The 16149-nt window shown below is 47.6% G+C and overlaps 7 protein-coding genes across 7 annotated transcripts; 4 read left to right on the forward strand and 3 right to left on the reverse strand.

The window, feature by feature from the left end:
• Nucleotides 1–188: 188 nt before the first annotated feature.
• Nucleotides 189–1199, forward strand: JR316_0008435 (uncharacterized protein; the record flags this gene model as incomplete). The annotated part of the gene is made up of 4 exons (XM_047894150.1): nucleotides 189–364; nucleotides 422–638; nucleotides 700–1020; nucleotides 1074–1199. The coding sequence occupies 4 exons, from the start codon at nucleotides 189–191 to the stop codon at nucleotides 1197–1199; spliced, it is 840 nt and encodes a 279-aa protein (XP_047747465.1).
• A 303-nt stretch (nucleotides 1200–1502) lies between these two features.
• On the forward strand, nucleotides 1503–2614 carry JR316_0008436 (Putative quercetin 2,3-dioxygenase; the record flags this gene model as incomplete). The annotated part of the gene is made up of 3 exons (XM_047894151.1): nucleotides 1503–1798; nucleotides 1851–1991; nucleotides 2053–2614. 3 exons carry the CDS (start codon nucleotides 1503–1505, stop codon nucleotides 2612–2614), a joined length of 999 nt encoding a protein of 332 aa, XP_047747466.1.
• Nucleotides 2615–2820: 206 nt separating this feature from the next.
• On the reverse strand, nucleotides 2821–4455 carry JR316_0008437 (Leucine aminopeptidase 1; the record flags this gene model as incomplete). Its single annotated transcript, XM_047894152.1, has 8 exons — nucleotides 2821–3021; nucleotides 3092–3175; nucleotides 3252–3291; nucleotides 3359–3466; nucleotides 3538–3809; nucleotides 3881–4044; nucleotides 4108–4195; nucleotides 4258–4455. 8 exons carry the CDS (start codon nucleotides 4453–4455, stop codon nucleotides 2821–2823), a joined length of 1155 nt encoding a protein of 384 aa, XP_047747467.1.
• A 1250-nt stretch (nucleotides 4456–5705) lies between these two features.
• JR316_0008438 (Bud site selection protein 6) lies at nucleotides 5706–6330 on the reverse strand (the record flags this gene model as incomplete). Its single annotated transcript, XM_047894153.1, has 3 exons — nucleotides 5706–5922; nucleotides 5984–6171; nucleotides 6241–6330. 3 exons carry the CDS (start codon nucleotides 6328–6330, stop codon nucleotides 5706–5708), a joined length of 495 nt encoding a protein of 164 aa, XP_047747468.1.
• Nucleotides 6331–6950: 620 nt separating this feature from the next.
• Nucleotides 6951–8391, forward strand: JR316_0008439 (uncharacterized protein; the record flags this gene model as incomplete). The annotated part of the gene is made up of 4 exons (XM_047894154.1): nucleotides 6951–7109; nucleotides 7179–7188; nucleotides 7253–7395; nucleotides 7489–8391. The coding sequence occupies 4 exons, from the start codon at nucleotides 6951–6953 to the stop codon at nucleotides 8389–8391; spliced, it is 1215 nt and encodes a 404-aa protein (XP_047747469.1).
• A 1661-nt stretch (nucleotides 8392–10052) lies between these two features.
• On the forward strand, nucleotides 10053–11297 carry JR316_0008440 (uncharacterized protein; the record flags this gene model as incomplete). The annotated part of the gene is made up of 5 exons (XM_047894155.1): nucleotides 10053–10069; nucleotides 10142–10151; nucleotides 10207–10258; nucleotides 10312–10349; nucleotides 10443–11297. The coding sequence occupies 5 exons, from the start codon at nucleotides 10053–10055 to the stop codon at nucleotides 11295–11297; spliced, it is 972 nt and encodes a 323-aa protein (XP_047747470.1).
• A 525-nt stretch (nucleotides 11298–11822) lies between these two features.
• JR316_0008441 (uncharacterized protein) lies at nucleotides 11823–12260 on the reverse strand (the record flags this gene model as incomplete). Its single annotated transcript, XM_047894156.1, has 1 exon — nucleotides 11823–12260. The coding sequence occupies one exon, from the start codon at nucleotides 12258–12260 to the stop codon at nucleotides 11823–11825; it is 438 nt and encodes a 145-aa protein (XP_047747471.1).
• Nucleotides 12261–16149: the final 3889 nt, after the last annotated feature.

Below are 16149 nucleotides of genomic sequence, written 5' to 3' on the forward strand. Positions count from 1 at the left end.
AAGGAAGGGGCCAGAAGGGATAATATACAATGCTGCAGAATTTTTTCTCTTTCCCTGCTGGTTAACCAGTACTTTTGTCTCGTAGGCATCAATAGTTCGCGGTCGATCACGCTTGAATCATGACCACCACCATCTAGTTTCTAAACTTCTTGAATACGATCTTCACTTTTTACAACCCTAACGAATTCATGAACCCTGAGACGAGAACATACAGGTTCCCCAAACCTCAATATTCGGGGAAAAATGGGTTTCTATCACAGTTCACGGACCCAGCGCAAATCACAGACAAGAATGAGGAGGAGGCAATCGAAAAGCACCGGCAGTTCGAATTCTTCTTGGAACATCAGAAAAGAGAGGTACCAGAGTGAGTGCACTCATTCCTACACCACTGTGCTGTAGCTATATACCCTCTTTTTTCTAGTTTGGAAACGATGGCGGCTGAGCTTAATCGAAAGGACGATGCTGCATCATTGAAGAAACAAATCGATGATTTACAAGTCTTGCATGAGAACGATCTTCAACGATTATACGACTTTAATGTGAATGAATATCTGGAATCTATTCAGAGCCAGCATACCTCCAGGGACTACACTGCCCAACGACCAGAAGTTTATGAAGCAGAAAGAGCGGCCATAGATGTAAGTAACAGTAACCCTAGCATCTCTTTGCCATCGTTGCTTGACTCCGATACGTATCTAGGAACTCTTCGACATGGAACGACGAGGTCTTCAAATTAAATGGGAAGATCGGTATCAGCAGCTTCATTATGCTCATTTGTCAGAAGTCCTGGCATTGACAGCAGAGAAAAAACGTATCGAGGAGGCAGAAGAAAAGGCGCGCCAAGAGGAAGCAAGAGCGTTCCCCTTGACGGCAGCTGACTACAATAGGAAAGCGCCAGACATGAAGCTTCGTGTCGCCCTTTTCTTGACGGCCGACAAAAACAGACAGGAGCGATACCTAGATGAGCATGGCTGGGCCTGGCGGCAGGTGCAGCCACTCTGCGATGTCTTTAAGAAAGATGTAAGAAACAAAAACGCGTCTAAGGCTTGACACTCAATTTTATTTGCTTCTAGATGCAGTTTGCTGCCAACGTGCGCGCTCTTGTTATTAATAATGCTATGGCTCCCAAACCAGCAGCACCAGTGGCCCAGAAGTACACTCCAACGACGGATCCTAGAAAGAGGCCTCCCGCTGCTTAGTCTCTTCGGTAGAGACTAGCTGCAATATTGCTTATCTAGCAGTGTTCTAGACAAAATTGTGATTGTCTAATGCTCAATATGTACACTATGCTCGATGCTCTAAGCCGACTGCATTGTCAACGATGGTGACGAAGGCTCACATGACTAGACCGCCAAGTGGAGGGAGCGTGGGCACTCGTGGGTTCGGGAAGACCATAAAAGGCAATTCGCTTGATAATAGGGCGGGGAGATCACGAAGGAGCGATTTGACTGTTGTCTTACGAACGGCCATATAATTCCAATGGATACAATTCAGTCTCAGTCATGCTGCCCAAATCCCGACTCCTCTTTCACATCGCCCTCGTCCCGCTCTATATAAGCATCGCCATTTACCTCAACTTGGCCCCAATATCGTTTTCAGACAACCTGTCTTCACTTCTACGTCTTGCTAGAGCAAACCTCCGTGCCCAGTACCTCAAAACTACAGCTACCACCAGAAACCTATCTTCCGAATCCGTAGTCGACATGAGTCCTATGAAATTTGTCGCCCGTAGAAGTGAAGAGCGTGGACATGCAGACCATGATTGGCTCAAGACCTTCCACACATTCTCCTTTGCCATGTACGTCGCATCTCGCATCCAAGATATTCTACATTCTGACGTGCTTTCCCAGGTACCAAGATAGACAACACGAGCTATTCGGTCCCCTGCGTGTCATCAACGAAGACAGAGTCGCTCCTCGCACTGGATTCGGGACACACTCCCACCGCGAATTCGAGATCTTCTCATATGTCGTCTCAGGAGAACTCGAGCAGTACGTGGCCTTTTCCCTCTCTAATTTTACATATCTCACGCACGATATCTTCCATGTACAGCAAAGACTCCATGGGCAACACCGAAGTGCTCAAACGTGGCGACCTCCAAATGACCTCCGCCGGCACAGGCATCTCGCACTCCGAAAAAGCTCACGGCTCTAAACAAGTGCACTTCCTTCAAATCTGGTCTTTACCCTCCAAAGCGCGCCTGCAGCCGAAATACTTCACACGCCATTTCTCCGACGCTGACAAGACGGACAAGTGGGCGACGGTCGTCGCGCCCGTGGGTGCTCAGGGTGTGCTCGCCGAGCGCGAGGCGCAGGGTCCGGCTCCTGTGAACAGCCCGTTGACGCTATACGCGACCATTTTGGGAGTGGGGAAGACGCTTGATCGGCCGTTGGAGGGGAAGAAGGGGTATATCCATGTGATACAGAGGAGTGGGTACAAAGAGGGCAAGGCAGAGGGCGCGAGTGTGCGGATAAGCTCTCCGGGAAGTGACGCGGAGCTCACGCTGCGGGAAGGAGACGGCGCGTACATCTTCGTCGGCAAGAAGGGAGCATCATTGACAGTTGAGAATGACGGTGACCGCGCTGCAGAAATCCTTGTTTTCGATCTCGACTAGATGCCTTTTTTCTTTTGCTGTTTTCTGAATTGTCCAAAATCTCTGTAATCTGCCATGTACGGTACAATGATGGGACCTTTATTACAATAACACTGTATCCATAGCTAGGTATCTCTCCGATTGTAATCCAAAATTTCTAAATACCAATATTCCTTACAACTGTTTATAAATTATACACCTTCATGAACAATGACATTCCATCACATCTAGATAGCAAGTTCGTAAGCAAATGCAGCAGCGATTTTGGTGTATTCCAGGGTATGCGTCCACGAGAATCCAGCCACGGAGGTGGTGTCGCCGCTGGTGTGGATCTTGGGGTTGATGTTGGAGAAGAGGCCCTCGAAGGGAAGAGCAGTGGGGTATCCCTGGGCATACCAGCTGGCGTGGTCGGAGCATCCATATCCACACTTCAGAAAAGAAAAAAAAATAAGGAATCAGCTCAGGTGACAGAGTAGTATTTGCTTGAATGCGCGTTACCTTGGCGTTGATAACCCATGGAAGCGATGTGTACTCGTCAACGAGAGAGCCAACGAACGCGGTCAAACCGGAATCGGTGTAATCCTGGATAGCAGAGAAGAAAAAAACAACTTGGTTAACAACGAGCCCCACTAAGGAGGTAATACATTTCAAAACTTACGGGCATAAGAGCAACAACAGGGCTTGTGCCAGGCTTGACGCTAGAAACGAGAACAATTGCGATGAGTATACATGTGGTAACGCGCGTGATAAAGAGGTAATACGAACTATGCAGTCATATCGAGTTGGAGCATACCCTTCACTTCGACTTTGGCAGACTTGTACGCCTTTGCGATCGCCTGCGATCCAAGAAGACCGGCTTCCTCACCAGCATACCTAAGTACCAAAAAAAAAGCAACAACTTAAGTAATTGCCATCAGGGCCCAGCGGTAAAACAGAGCACGAACCAGTGGAACTCGACGGGGGTCGTAGGCTTGAACCCGGCCTGAAGCAGCACGCGGAAGGACTCGATGAGGTTGACGGAGCCACTGCCATCGTCGTCAGCGCCGGGCGCACGGCTGGTGCTCACAGATCCTCCACCGATGGAATCCATGTGCGACCCGAGGATGGTCACTGGACCAGAAGTCTTTCCAGGGATCTTAGCAACGATGGAGTTCTGTGTCCATGAGTGGGTGTACAGAGACACGGAGGCGCCGCTTGCAGGGTATGTCTTGATGATCTGTGGAATACAATACAAGTTAAGGGGGTGAGTGGAGTGAGGGAGAAAGAGATGGGATGCGGGGCACTGACGTTTGCGATGGTGTCGCGAATCCAGACGGAGGCTTGTTGGCCTGACGCGGCTTTGTAGTATCGGTTATTGAACGACGTCAAGTTGTTCAGCAGGCTTTGTGTGTTTGCAAGCGACACCTGAGCAATGATAGGCCTCAGCTCAGCTTGATGAGATGGGGCAGCGTCTATTCGATGAAATGAATGTTAAATGGTATGGAATGACTTGAAAGCGCGCAAAATAGACGTACAGGTGGCAGCAGCTGTGAACTCGGCAGCATCGGAGGAGACGCGAGCGTTGTCCTCTTCGCCAGGGGTATATGTGTATGTGAGGTCGAACTATGATAATGTCGTCAACATTCCCGTTTTGTATGAAAAGAAACGTATGACAAAGGACATACAAAGTTGGCACCCTGGGCGATGAGTTCCTCAGTCTCGGCTTCTGTTCTCCAAACGGGCGGGGCGTCTTCTTCGAGGCTGAGCAGATGGAATCCGAGATCTGTCTTCTCTTGGAACTCCTCAGCAGTAATCGACGCGGCGCTGTACGATGCGAAGAGGCCAACAACAGCCAAAAGAACAGAAGAAAGCTGTAGCTTCATCGTGTGCGTCTAAAACCCTCAAAAGCACGAGAGAAAAAAGGTAAAGAGGGACAGGAAACTAGATAACAGAGCCCTATCGTGTGCTTTATACCCTCTCCTGTTCTTAGAGATTGTGCAACCCATTTGGCATATGCATTTGGTGCATCCTGGTGTTTATTGTCATCTGCAAGCGTCCGTATTAGCCGCCGAAGTTTGTCTTCTTGCAATTCTTCTCGCCACGTTGGCATGTGGCGACTTGGGCTTGGTACGCGCGCGTAAAACTGGGATGTGCCCCGCTCTCGCACTTATTCGTCCCAGACCCCCGCGTGCGTGCATATATCGCGAGATATACGTAGTAATAACGCCGCGTGGGGCAGCGACTCACGTTGCCTGCTACCAGCGATAAAATCCACGATATTGGCGGCTAGCGCGTCGCAAAGCACGAACACCCATTCATCGAAGACGCGATATGTACGCGAAAATGGTGTGTGCACCCTTTTTCCTGACTCGGAAGGAATGCAGAATCACGGTTTTTTCGTCGTTTATGATGTGTGCCAGGTGGATAGTAGAGATAAGAGCGGAATATCTAGAGGTACTGGTGTTGAGACAAGAGGTTTTGCTCCAGTCACAGCAAATGAGGTCCCTGGTGATCCTTGATAATCTTGGGCCTCGTAGCATTCGTCCAGAATTCAGCAATTATGAGATGTGGTTGGAGGGAGATGCTGACAACGGCGTAAGCAACTGAGCTGTGTTGGCTGTTATTCCATAGAGCCGCAACTTTATTCGCACGCGCAATCTGAACACAAAGCCCCTATGATTCTGAAAACTAGTATCTGAGAAAGCAAACTCAAGAATATAGGTGATCGATAGGTATTATCCAGGCTACAGGTATAAGCTAGTACTACATGTAGGAGCGTAGTGTCGTATATTACATCAACAAATGTAAAACAATATTGAATGAATCGTTATTCCTATCCGTGAACTGTCCTTTTGTTTGATTGTCCATGGGGTATCGGATTTGGGACACCATTTACAGAGGCTGGGCGGACCTGTCTGGCTTTTGTTTCCTTGTTTCAAGAGTGTGCTTGGTCTTATCGTGAATGCGATATTCCTCATCCGAAAGTGTCTTGTCTATTAGATTCTTCGTCAAGTTGTCCGAGTGCGCCCACAATGACATAAAAGTCAAGGATCTGCCAAGTTACGAAGACTGGGCGTAATGAGATGTGCTGCGGCGCTCTTCGGAGAGAAAGGGTGGCAAGTGAGAAGTTGTACTAGTCCGAGTTCAGCGGCGATGTCCTCAATTGCATTGCCTCTCGTCTCTCTACGGACGCTCGCCATGCAGCTTGTCGACTCTGCAAGCCTTTCAGAAGTTTGAACAGCACCTTCCGCAAGTCTGGAAGGTAGCTGTCCAACACTTCCGGGGATGGATCCTCCGAAAGACATCGCTCCAGGACCTCCCGTAGTTCCGTAGGTATGTTGTGCAAATCACTGTATACATTGTCAATACGAACACCGCCAATAAGACATGGTCAAAGAAGACGATGCGAACCTCAAGTCTATGTGGTGGTACGCAAAAGCAGTTATCGTAACATTGAATGCATGGCCGATCTGGACATACAGATCGCTCACGTCCCCCTCCGTGGCCTGTTCAATGCTCCAGAGCTTGAGCATTTCCTGTAGACGCTTCGTCGATGTTAACAGGTCCTTTACTGCCGTGGAAACATCTCCAGGAATCGCCTAATCATAGAGGGAAACGCCCAATCAAATCAGCCTCAGCCACCAGAGAAAATCATGATGAAAACGCACTGTTTGATAGTTAATCGGAGCCATTGGTGCTGGTGCGTCATTTGGGCCAGCCCCAGCATAGGACGAACTCGACGAATAGTATGCGCTCATCGCAAAGGTTTTAAGATGCACTTGAAGGATACGCCCAAGTGGAATGAGGTCAAGTAATCTAACTACATGCACATGCACTGAAAAAACAGATACATACCTAGATATTAATCCTGCGCGGCGCGCGTAATATTCGCCCGGGTCGGCGTTCACGGTTCTGATGCTGCCATGGCACCCTGATCAACTGCTTCCGGACCGGGTCCACACACCTTAAAGTTCCCATGTTCTAATCCTCACAAAACATACAGGTATCGCAGGTAGAGGGCAACTCTCTGGCAATACGACCATATTTTCAAAAGAACAACTAGTTCTTATTCTAGACTGCGTCATTGCCTCATTTTGCGGAGGTGGATCCACGGAACTCAACATGAACTGATCACCTGCAACTGGTTGAGATGTTGTTACTCCATCTTTTGATCAGGGAAACTGTCAACAGCGCATTAAACACGGAACCATCACAGGGCATACCATATACATTGTGAGCCGAGACTGAAAGGGCTTCAGTACGCCCGTTGACGGGAAAGGGTCACTTGCCCTGTAATGCGGTGCTCTCCCTCAAACCACGATTCGCTCCACATCCAAAGCGTAGTCCAAGCTCAACATCCCCCTCCAGTCGGCACCGGATGTCTGGCTTTAAGAACGATACTTTCGATGACCGCGATACTGATCATCTAAAGTATCAAGGGAGCAGCTGGTTTCTATCGGGTTCTTGGAACGCAAGCAATGTTGGAACGACGGGGACGCTCTCATCAACGAACGGTATTAATGACACTGTTACTTTTGTGAGTTTTCACTCGACGTAGCACCAGGAGTTGTCTTGGTAGCTGACTCGACGCCATTCTCTCTGACAGACGTTTCCTGGTGCGTTCGGCTCAAACTGAACTTCAATGCTCTTTGACAACTAATGTTTGGATCACTATCGCAGAACCTGCCATTGCTTTCTACTACTTTGGAATTCCACGCTGTTGCGGTGGTCAATATGGGATATGCATTGACTGCGACCCCAACAAACCAAACTTCATAACAATAGACGCCGTCAACATCACCGACGACGGACACAACCCTCCGGTATGCATAATCACTCATTGAAACTTCGACCCAAAGTGTCATTTTTGGTCGTACTAACAACCTACTGACGCTGTCTTCTGTCTTCTTTGCTAGATTGTATTATTCTCACAGAGGTTCACCACCCCAGGCATACACGAGATTATCATTAAAAACGAACCAGACCTTCGGTTCGACGGACGTTCGCAGCTCACTATCGACGGAATTGTACTCGAAGTGCCAGATCCTTCAGCTGGTTCTTCTTCTTCTTCATCTTCCTCGTCCTCATCAACAACCTCTTCCTCCTCGACTTCCACATCAAATGCCCCATCCCCATCCCCATCCACCGCACCCAGCACCTCTCCACCAATCGGCGCCATCGTCGGCGGCGTCCTCGGAGCACTCGCCTTCCTTCTCGCCATAATAGTACTCGCCTTTTGGATCCGCATACGCCGACGGCGTGCTCGAGAGACTGACAACCTCGCTGAATCCGGCGGGCCCCGCCCAACCTTCGTCCAGCCCTTCAGCCCTGCAACAAACTCCTCGTTCTCAGCACCGACGCTGTCCACTTTCATGTCTCCCACAGAAACCACCGTCTCCGCGTGGAACACCACATCTGCAGCTGCGAGTAGTGCGGGCACGAGCACCAATCGTCGCGGGCACCACGGGCACCATGCTCGTGGCGGAGCAAGCCATGCGGCGTTCCAGTCCGTATCCACTTTCTCCGACGCCACGTCCTCCTCACGCGTAGGAGGAGGCGGGGCTTCGAGTTCCGCATCAGGGCCCACTGTAGGACCGCGACGAGAGCGCGATGCTGGACCGGCGCCTGTTGTGGTGGAAGAGGCAGAGGAGGAGGATGTGCTGCCCCCGGATTATGGTGATGTGTTTGCACCAAGTCGGAGGGCGTCGGCAGCGGCGGCGGCGCAGCAGCGACATGGAGGAGGAGGGGGTGTAGGAAGCGGCGGAAGCACTGTGTCATCAGCCTCTGGCGGTCTTTCGCCTCTACGAAGGAAAACATAACTTGAAGTTGGACTGTACCGAAGGGAAAGAAGAGTGTTACAGGCAGCAGTACGCTGGATTATTCTCAGGTTTTTTTTCTGCTATTTTTTCACTTCGGGGGTGTTTTGTATCATTATTTATATATGAAGGCGACTCCAACGCTGCTGCATTTACACTAACTTTGTGGGCATAAGTAAGACAGCGTGCCTCTATGCCTAGGTATGAACTAGTTACTCTTTGAAAACCCTCCACACATTTAGGAAGATGAATTCATATCAAACCTTTTCTTTGAAGTTGTTTTTCCTCGGCTTATAGGGCTTATGGTGCCCCCAAGCTCTGGGCTTCCAGATTATCAGCAGTGTCAAAATATGTGGATTCTCTGGAGCCAGACGCAGGTCAGATGAAACCAATAGTCCAATCAAAGTCTACTAACGGTAGTCCAAATTCTATTAAGCTAAAACAACTGTATGACAGAAGGGTTGAAAATACAGATAAAACGATCGAAATTGTAGCCAATACAATAAGTTAACAACTTGCTCATCAGACTATGGAATTTTTTAAATAAACGGGTCGAAAGGGGAGGAGTGAAAGAGTGTCCTCTCCCCAAAATCGTGCCGATACTTTGCCGAATAATTGCATTGATGAACATGTGATTGTTACAGGGACTCCCATTTTCCAAAGCATTTTACCTTCTTGCTCTTTACTTCCTACACCCCGTTCTATACCATGTCTCTTTCCCATTCTGTGTAACTTTTCAGTAATTTCAGTCGGAAGGCATAAAAACATGATACGTTGAACCTCACGTCTATGTGGTGGTCCGCAAAAGCAGTTATAATTCGTGGAATTCATGGCTAATTTCGACATGCAGATCGCTCATGTCCCTCTCAGTTGTCCTTGGCGACGCTCTTGAGCTTTAAATATTTCACAGATCCTTCATCAATGTCAACAAATTCTTCACTTTTGTGAAATGTTCCCGGGTACCACCTATACATAGGGCACACCCAACCAAATCGGCCTCATCCATGAGCGAAAATGATGAAAGCGTATCATCTGATCATTGTTGGGAAATTTCTGGGACCAGCGCGGCATTCAGCGCATATGCAATGCAGAATGAATTCGATGATTAATATGCGCTCGTTGCAGACCTTTGGCGATGCTGTCCAACGTTTCGGCCAGAGGGCAACCTTCTGGGAATCCAACCATAATTTCAAAGAATCCCTGTTCCGCATTCAAATCGCTCCATGTCCTTATAATTAGTGCAGGAGGATCCACTGGATTTAATATGCATTGATCACCTGTAACAGGTCGAAATGCTAATACTCCAACTTTTGATCAGAGCAACTGTCAACAGCGCATCGAACACGGAGCCATCCCAGGGGATCCCATATCCGTTGTGAACTGAGACTGAAAGGACTCCACTATCACATCGATTGACGGTAAGGCTCACTTGCCCTCAATTATTGTTCACTTCCTACAACCGTATTTGCTTCAAAAGTAAAAATCAGTTCAAACTACGCCATCCAACTCCAGTTGTCGGTAGGAGATGTCTGGCTTCAGAAACGACACATTCGATGACAGAGATAGGGAACATATAAAGTATATAGGAAGTTGGTCTTCGCAAGGCACTTGGAATGCAAGCAATGTCGGGAGGTCGGGGACACTTACCTCAACGAACATCATTAATGACACTGTCACTTTCGTGAGTTTTCACTCGACCTAGTTGCACCAAAGGATGCCTCGGTAGCTGACTGGATGTCGTTCTCTCTGACAGACATTTCCTGGTGCGTTTTTCACCAATGGGTCTTATGCTATCTGACGACTAAATCGTTATCGTAGAGCCTGCCATTGCGTTCTACTATTATGGAATTCCTCGCTGTTGTGGCGGTCTGTATGGGATGTGCATTGACTGCGACCCCGACAACCCAAACTATATACAAATAGACGCCGTCAACGCCACCGACGACGGACGAAACCCTCCAGTATGTATAATCACCTCACTGTGGCTTCAGGCCAAACGTCATTCCAGCGATGTAATAAATCAACTGATGCTGTTTTTCTATCTTGTTTTATAGATTGTATTGTTCTCACAGAGGTTCAATACCCCAAGCATACACCAGATTATCATTAAAAACGAACCTGACATTCGATTCGACGGACATTCGCAGCTGACGGTCGACGGATTCGTACTGGAAGTACCAGACCCTTCAGCAGGTTCATCACCATCATCGTCATCGACCTCTTCTACCTCAACTACCACATCGAATGCTACATCGCCATCCACATCCGCCTCAGCCAGCTCCTCTCCACCAGTCGGCTCTATCGTCGGCGGCGTTTTTGGCGCACTCGCCTTCCTCGCAATAATCGGTCTCGCCTTCTGTTTCCGCATACGCCGACGGCCCGCGCGCGAGAACGACCACCTTGCAGAGTCCGGCAGACCATACCCATCCTTCGTCCAGAACTTCAGTCCAGGGATCTCAACGGCGGCGCCGGCCATTATCTCTCCCACCGCAGACACAGTCTTTACATGGGGCTCCTCAGCGGCCACAGGTACTGCTAGACCCTCGAGTCGCCAAGCGCGCCAGGGGCATCACGCTCTTGGAGCAGGCCATGCAGAGCCCCAGTCTGTGTCCAGCTTCTCAGACGCTACATCTTCCTCGCGAGTAGGCGGGTGGGGGTCGAACTTTCCATCATCGCCCTCAGTAGGATTTCGACGAGAGCGCGATGCTGGACCGGCGCCTGTTATGGAAGAAGAGGCTGAGGACCGTGTGCTGCCCCCAGGATATGGCGATGTGTTTGCGCCGAATAGGCGGGTATCGACTGTTGCTGGGTCCCAGCAACATGGTGGGGCAGAAGTGGGTGCAGGAAGTAGAAGAAGCACTGTATCATCTGCGTCTGGTGGACTTTCGCCTGTGCGAAGGAAAATGTAGGATGGTTTTGAGGAGGAATTGGCGGAGGCACCAGTGCGATGGATTCTCCTCTGTATTTCTTTTCTTCTTTTATTGTTCCCTTTCAAATGTATTTTGTACCATTATTTTATATGAAGGTAGATACATCAGCGCTGCTGCATTGGTGCCAACTTTATGGGTACAAGAAAAGAATAACAATATAGAGCAACTGGTAGAGCTCCTATGTTTTACCAAATTTGTTTACGGAGCGAGTAAAAAAATGAGAAGGTATCATATAAAAGCTACAAAGTTTACAATACACAGAATCGTATCTGCAGTAATCCTAAACCATAAAATAAATTATAATATGTTGAGACACAGCGAAGAGAATATAACGGATACACATTAAAAGATTCAAAGGTAATAACAGATTGTTGGGGTAATATAAGGTTATTAAGCAGCGTAATTCGATTGATTGGGTCGCATGGTTATAGATATCTTCAAAGATATTGTCAGATAAAGCTTCGTCAAATATGGTCTGGACTACTAGCGTACCATAGAGAGCGTCTATTTTCGCGAAAGGGAGTTCCCCCCAAAGCCATAGGATGACATGAGCTTTCCGAAAGCAGCCTCGTATCCTTGAGGCTCCGCGCGAGTCTTTGGCTCTTTATGTGTTGATGTGAGAGTCTTTTTGGAGAAGGAAGGAGCATAGCTGCCTCCAAATCCGTACGAAGACGATAATTGGCCAAAGGCGCTCTGATAATCTTTGCCCGCGGTTGAAGACGTTGGTTGAGATGAATGGAACACTGATGGGTAGGAAGGAGACATTTGGGCTGGGCTTGCGGGCTTCGAGGATTGAGATTTGTTTGGTAATGAGGGTGCGTTTCCGCTGAACCCGTATGAGGACGAGAGGTTTCCGAATGACGATTCCCAATTGCTTGATGATGATCGCGTTGATTTGTGCTGGGATGAAGCAAGGAGGGAGGTAGACGAGGATGATTGCATGATTAAGAAAATATAGTCTTTGCTTTGGTGAGTTTGAAAAGCAGTAGTGCCAAGTTTTGAAAGAGAAAACGTCTTTAAGAGCTGATGAACGAATCGAGAATGGCGATCCAGCTTTTATAACGCGCCTCAGTATAACAATTGATATGTTCCACCGTACCCATCGCGAGCTGCGCGACATTAGCCGACCAGGGAGGCCCTTGTGAGTCATAAAAGTGGGCTGCACAGCACAGAACCGAGTCTGACAGTGGATGCTACGCAGCAGAGACATCTGAACCCGCAGTATTCGGCCACTTCAGTCGGGTGAAGGTACATCATACCAAGTACAGAGGTCCCACGAGTATAATGGGTGTTTGACAGTCACTATTCAACAAGGTGGTCAATGTCCAGCAATTTCCCGTCGAACACGGAAATCCTCGACACATCAGGAAAACAGGCGACGAGTAGAATACATATAATATATATAAGTAATAGGGTAGATAATGGGCCATTTTCTACCTAAGATTTTTTTCCTATTCTTACCAAATACACGAAATTTTTCTATTATATTTTATTCGACGATTTTTTTTTCTATGTTTTCCAAAGGTCAGTTATATTTCTATCAAGTCCAGAAAAACGACGCTCCTGCAGGATCGAACACACGACCTTACAAAAAATGTTATCAGGACTGTCAGACATAACCGCTACACCATAAAGGTGGTATAAATGTCCATACTTTTAAGAACCAAATAATGCCGACAATGCGGTCACAACACAAAATGAAGCAAAAAACGCGAACTACTCGGCGCCAACTTGAACGCAAGACAATGTCTAACTATGATTACAGCAAATTGACCCCGACAACGCGAAACAACAGCGTCGCAGAAGCACTTATCGGATCCATCTCCGCGCGGACTTCGCGCGGCCGAAATTTTATTCAAACGACAAGTGATCCGAATTAATTTTCACATGTTCGAACTCCGACTTACAAGCATCCCGCGTTTTCACGTTCTCTCAACACAAGTCCCCACTTACCAGGCTATGCATCCAACCGCGTCTCTCCTACTATCCTCTCCACTGTCCTTGTACATTCTTCTCATTAGAGTGGCTTGCCCTCACCGCTGTTCTCAGTGGTAATGAGGAAAGATGGTTTATAGCAAGAAACCATGTCCACGACATGCAAGGAACTCTTCTCCATGCATTTTGCCGGCATTGCATTCTAGCCTTGTCGTGCAACGCGTCATCTGAATTGCCTACAATATGCGGTACTGGAGGTTGTGCGGGCATGGTGCGTCAGTGGTGCTTGTTGCACTTACCGTTCTATTCCTCACCTTCTTTGCTCTTCATTAGCCCGGGCACGTCGTCAATTGCGCTCACCACTCGCTATCGCGTTCTGCAAAACAACTGCCGGCGAAAATGGCCGGGGTGGTGGTGACTCGAGTACGTCAAAGGGTTGCGAGGGAGTTTGTTAAGGTCCGTCGTCACTTGTTCGCGGTCTATGCGTTGTGCAACCATGACTACCATACTCATCTTGGAAGATATGTTGAACTCTGTAGGAATGATGACCAGTCCATTGTAGACTGCGCTACGGGAACAAACTGCCAGCATATACAGGCTGGGCTCGAGCACATCCAATGGAGGTTTGCCAAGGTGTGTCATCAGTAGTTTTGTGTGATGACTAGGCGCAATATTGAGCTCCATACTCACGTCGGCGTCGTCTAGGAGAGAGACAGGAGTCGCGTGTGGCGTTTGTTGAGGTGCACTGCAAATGGAAAGGTGAGTGATATGTTGTGTTTACGTCCTGACTCACCAACAAGGGCCGGGGAGTTGTGTGTAGGTTTCGGTCAAGATGCGCTGCAAATAAATAGGTAAGTGAGCTGGTGTGCATCTCATTGTACGCTTACCACAGCTAGAACAGCGTTGGTTGTGCTTTGGATTGCTGACCCCATTGGTACGTTTTCATATTCTCCTAACCAACTTCCTTCATTTCTAATCACATTGCTCTCAGCTCCTTTCTGGATGAAGAGAAGGAATATGTCGAGTGGAGTGCCCCACCTTTACTTGCGATAATCTTGACTCCAATACCACTAGTTTACAATGTTTTCGAGTACTTATTGGCCAATTTATACCTTTTCTATTACTACTATGTGTGTGAAACATTAAAAGAGTAAAATTCTATTCAATACAAGCAATTTCTATATCTAAAATTCTAATCCTTCTATAAGTGCATGTTAGAAATATTTGAGGTCTGATTTCTACAAGCAGATATATTTTGGGGCATGGCGAATATTTCTAAAAGTCGATTTGCAATCCGATCAGAGGGCTTAGCCCTATTTCGCCAAATAATCAAATAAAATCAATATATTTAATATAATCAAATATTTTCGCTAATTCTATTTGTTCTATTCCTCGACTGTTTTCCTGATGCACTCTGAGGGCGAGGCAGTTCACCGAATACAACTGTGATAAGTGGTGGCGAAAAATCATTTACAGTGGACGAGTATTAAAAGGAGAAAATCAAAACCATCGTTATATCTTTCATAGACCGGACGACTGCGCAGAGATGAGGCGGTACTGCGAGTGGAGTTTGGGGTTGGATTGGGGAAATTTCATGAATATCGTTGGATGATTATCAGTTTTGGTTAATGCTTTGTTCGAGAGTCCTTGAAACAGAGATATTCGTATTTAAACAAAGCTGCGTATATGCATAGTGCATGGATGCCTAGAGTTTTGCATAGATTTGGGTGGTTGAACTTTCAAGGGGAGATGAATCATGAAAGAGAGCGAAGTGGATCCCAAAAGCCGTGCCGAGCTTCTGCCGAAGTCTTATACTCATGAGCATGTGACCGTTCCAAGTCCTCAATACTTCAAAGGATCCCTGACCAATCCCCTCATCCTCAACTCGTTCCACGTCTTTTGCGTTCTACACTACCATCCTTTTGCTTGCTATGTAGTTTCTCAGTACTCCCAGTTGCAAGTTATTAAAATAAGACAAGTTGAACCTCACGTCAATGTAGTGAGTGGTACGCTTTGAAAGCAGTTATAATCCATGACATTCATGATTTCCAAATCCAGATCCCTAGCTTCATCTTCCAGACGCTGAAGAAAACTAAGTAAACCGTGAGTCTCAGCCGAGAAGGAACAAGGGCTGAATATATTGACCTAAGTAAACCATGAGTCTACAAGTTCTGTTAGTTACTTTCTACAAACGATGAAGAACTGTATTCACCTCAGCCGAGAAGGAACAAGGGCTGAGGTGAATGAACCGAGACGAGCTACTATAAGTGAAAAGTGAAAAAAAGGGAAGGTGATCGAGAATTTGGAGAAGGTGATGCGTTGTACGCTGAAGGAAATGAATTGCTAACTATAGCAGATGAACAGGGGCTACGGGCCCGATGTTCCGAGTGCAAATAAGGAAAGAGTAAGTATAAAAGTGGAAAAGAAAAAGACAGAAAGTCGAACAACCACAAACATCAAGTCACATATTCCAACACACCCCCTCAACGCATCACCTTGCCGGCAGCCTTTGGATCAACGAGTCCCAAGCGAGACACCCCCTCCAGGAATTTGACACGTTGAAGTGGTTTAGTGAGGATATCAGCTGGGTTCTCTTTACCCGGAATATGAAGAATTTGAAATGTTTTCGCCTCGATGTGAGATCGAATAAAATGATAACGGATATCGATGTGCTTCGCTTTGGAATGGGATGAGTCGTTTTCACAGAGTGACTTTGCGCCTTCGTTGTCAGTTGCAACCACAAGTGGGTCAGGGCATATGATGTGAAGATATGACAGTGAAGAGCCCAACCACAGACCCTCTTGAACCGTCCGAGTTAAAGCGATGTACTCAGACTCCGTCGAACTTGTCGATATGCAGGTTTGTGTTTTTGACGACCAGCTTAACGGCCCTCCCG

Source organism: Psilocybe cubensis, chromosome 7, assembly GCF_017499595.1.
Source record: "Psilocybe cubensis strain MGC-MH-2018 chromosome 7, whole genome shotgun sequence".
In the NCBI taxonomy this organism is placed as follows: Eukaryota; Fungi; Basidiomycota; class Agaricomycetes; order Agaricales; family Agrocybaceae; genus Psilocybe; species Psilocybe cubensis.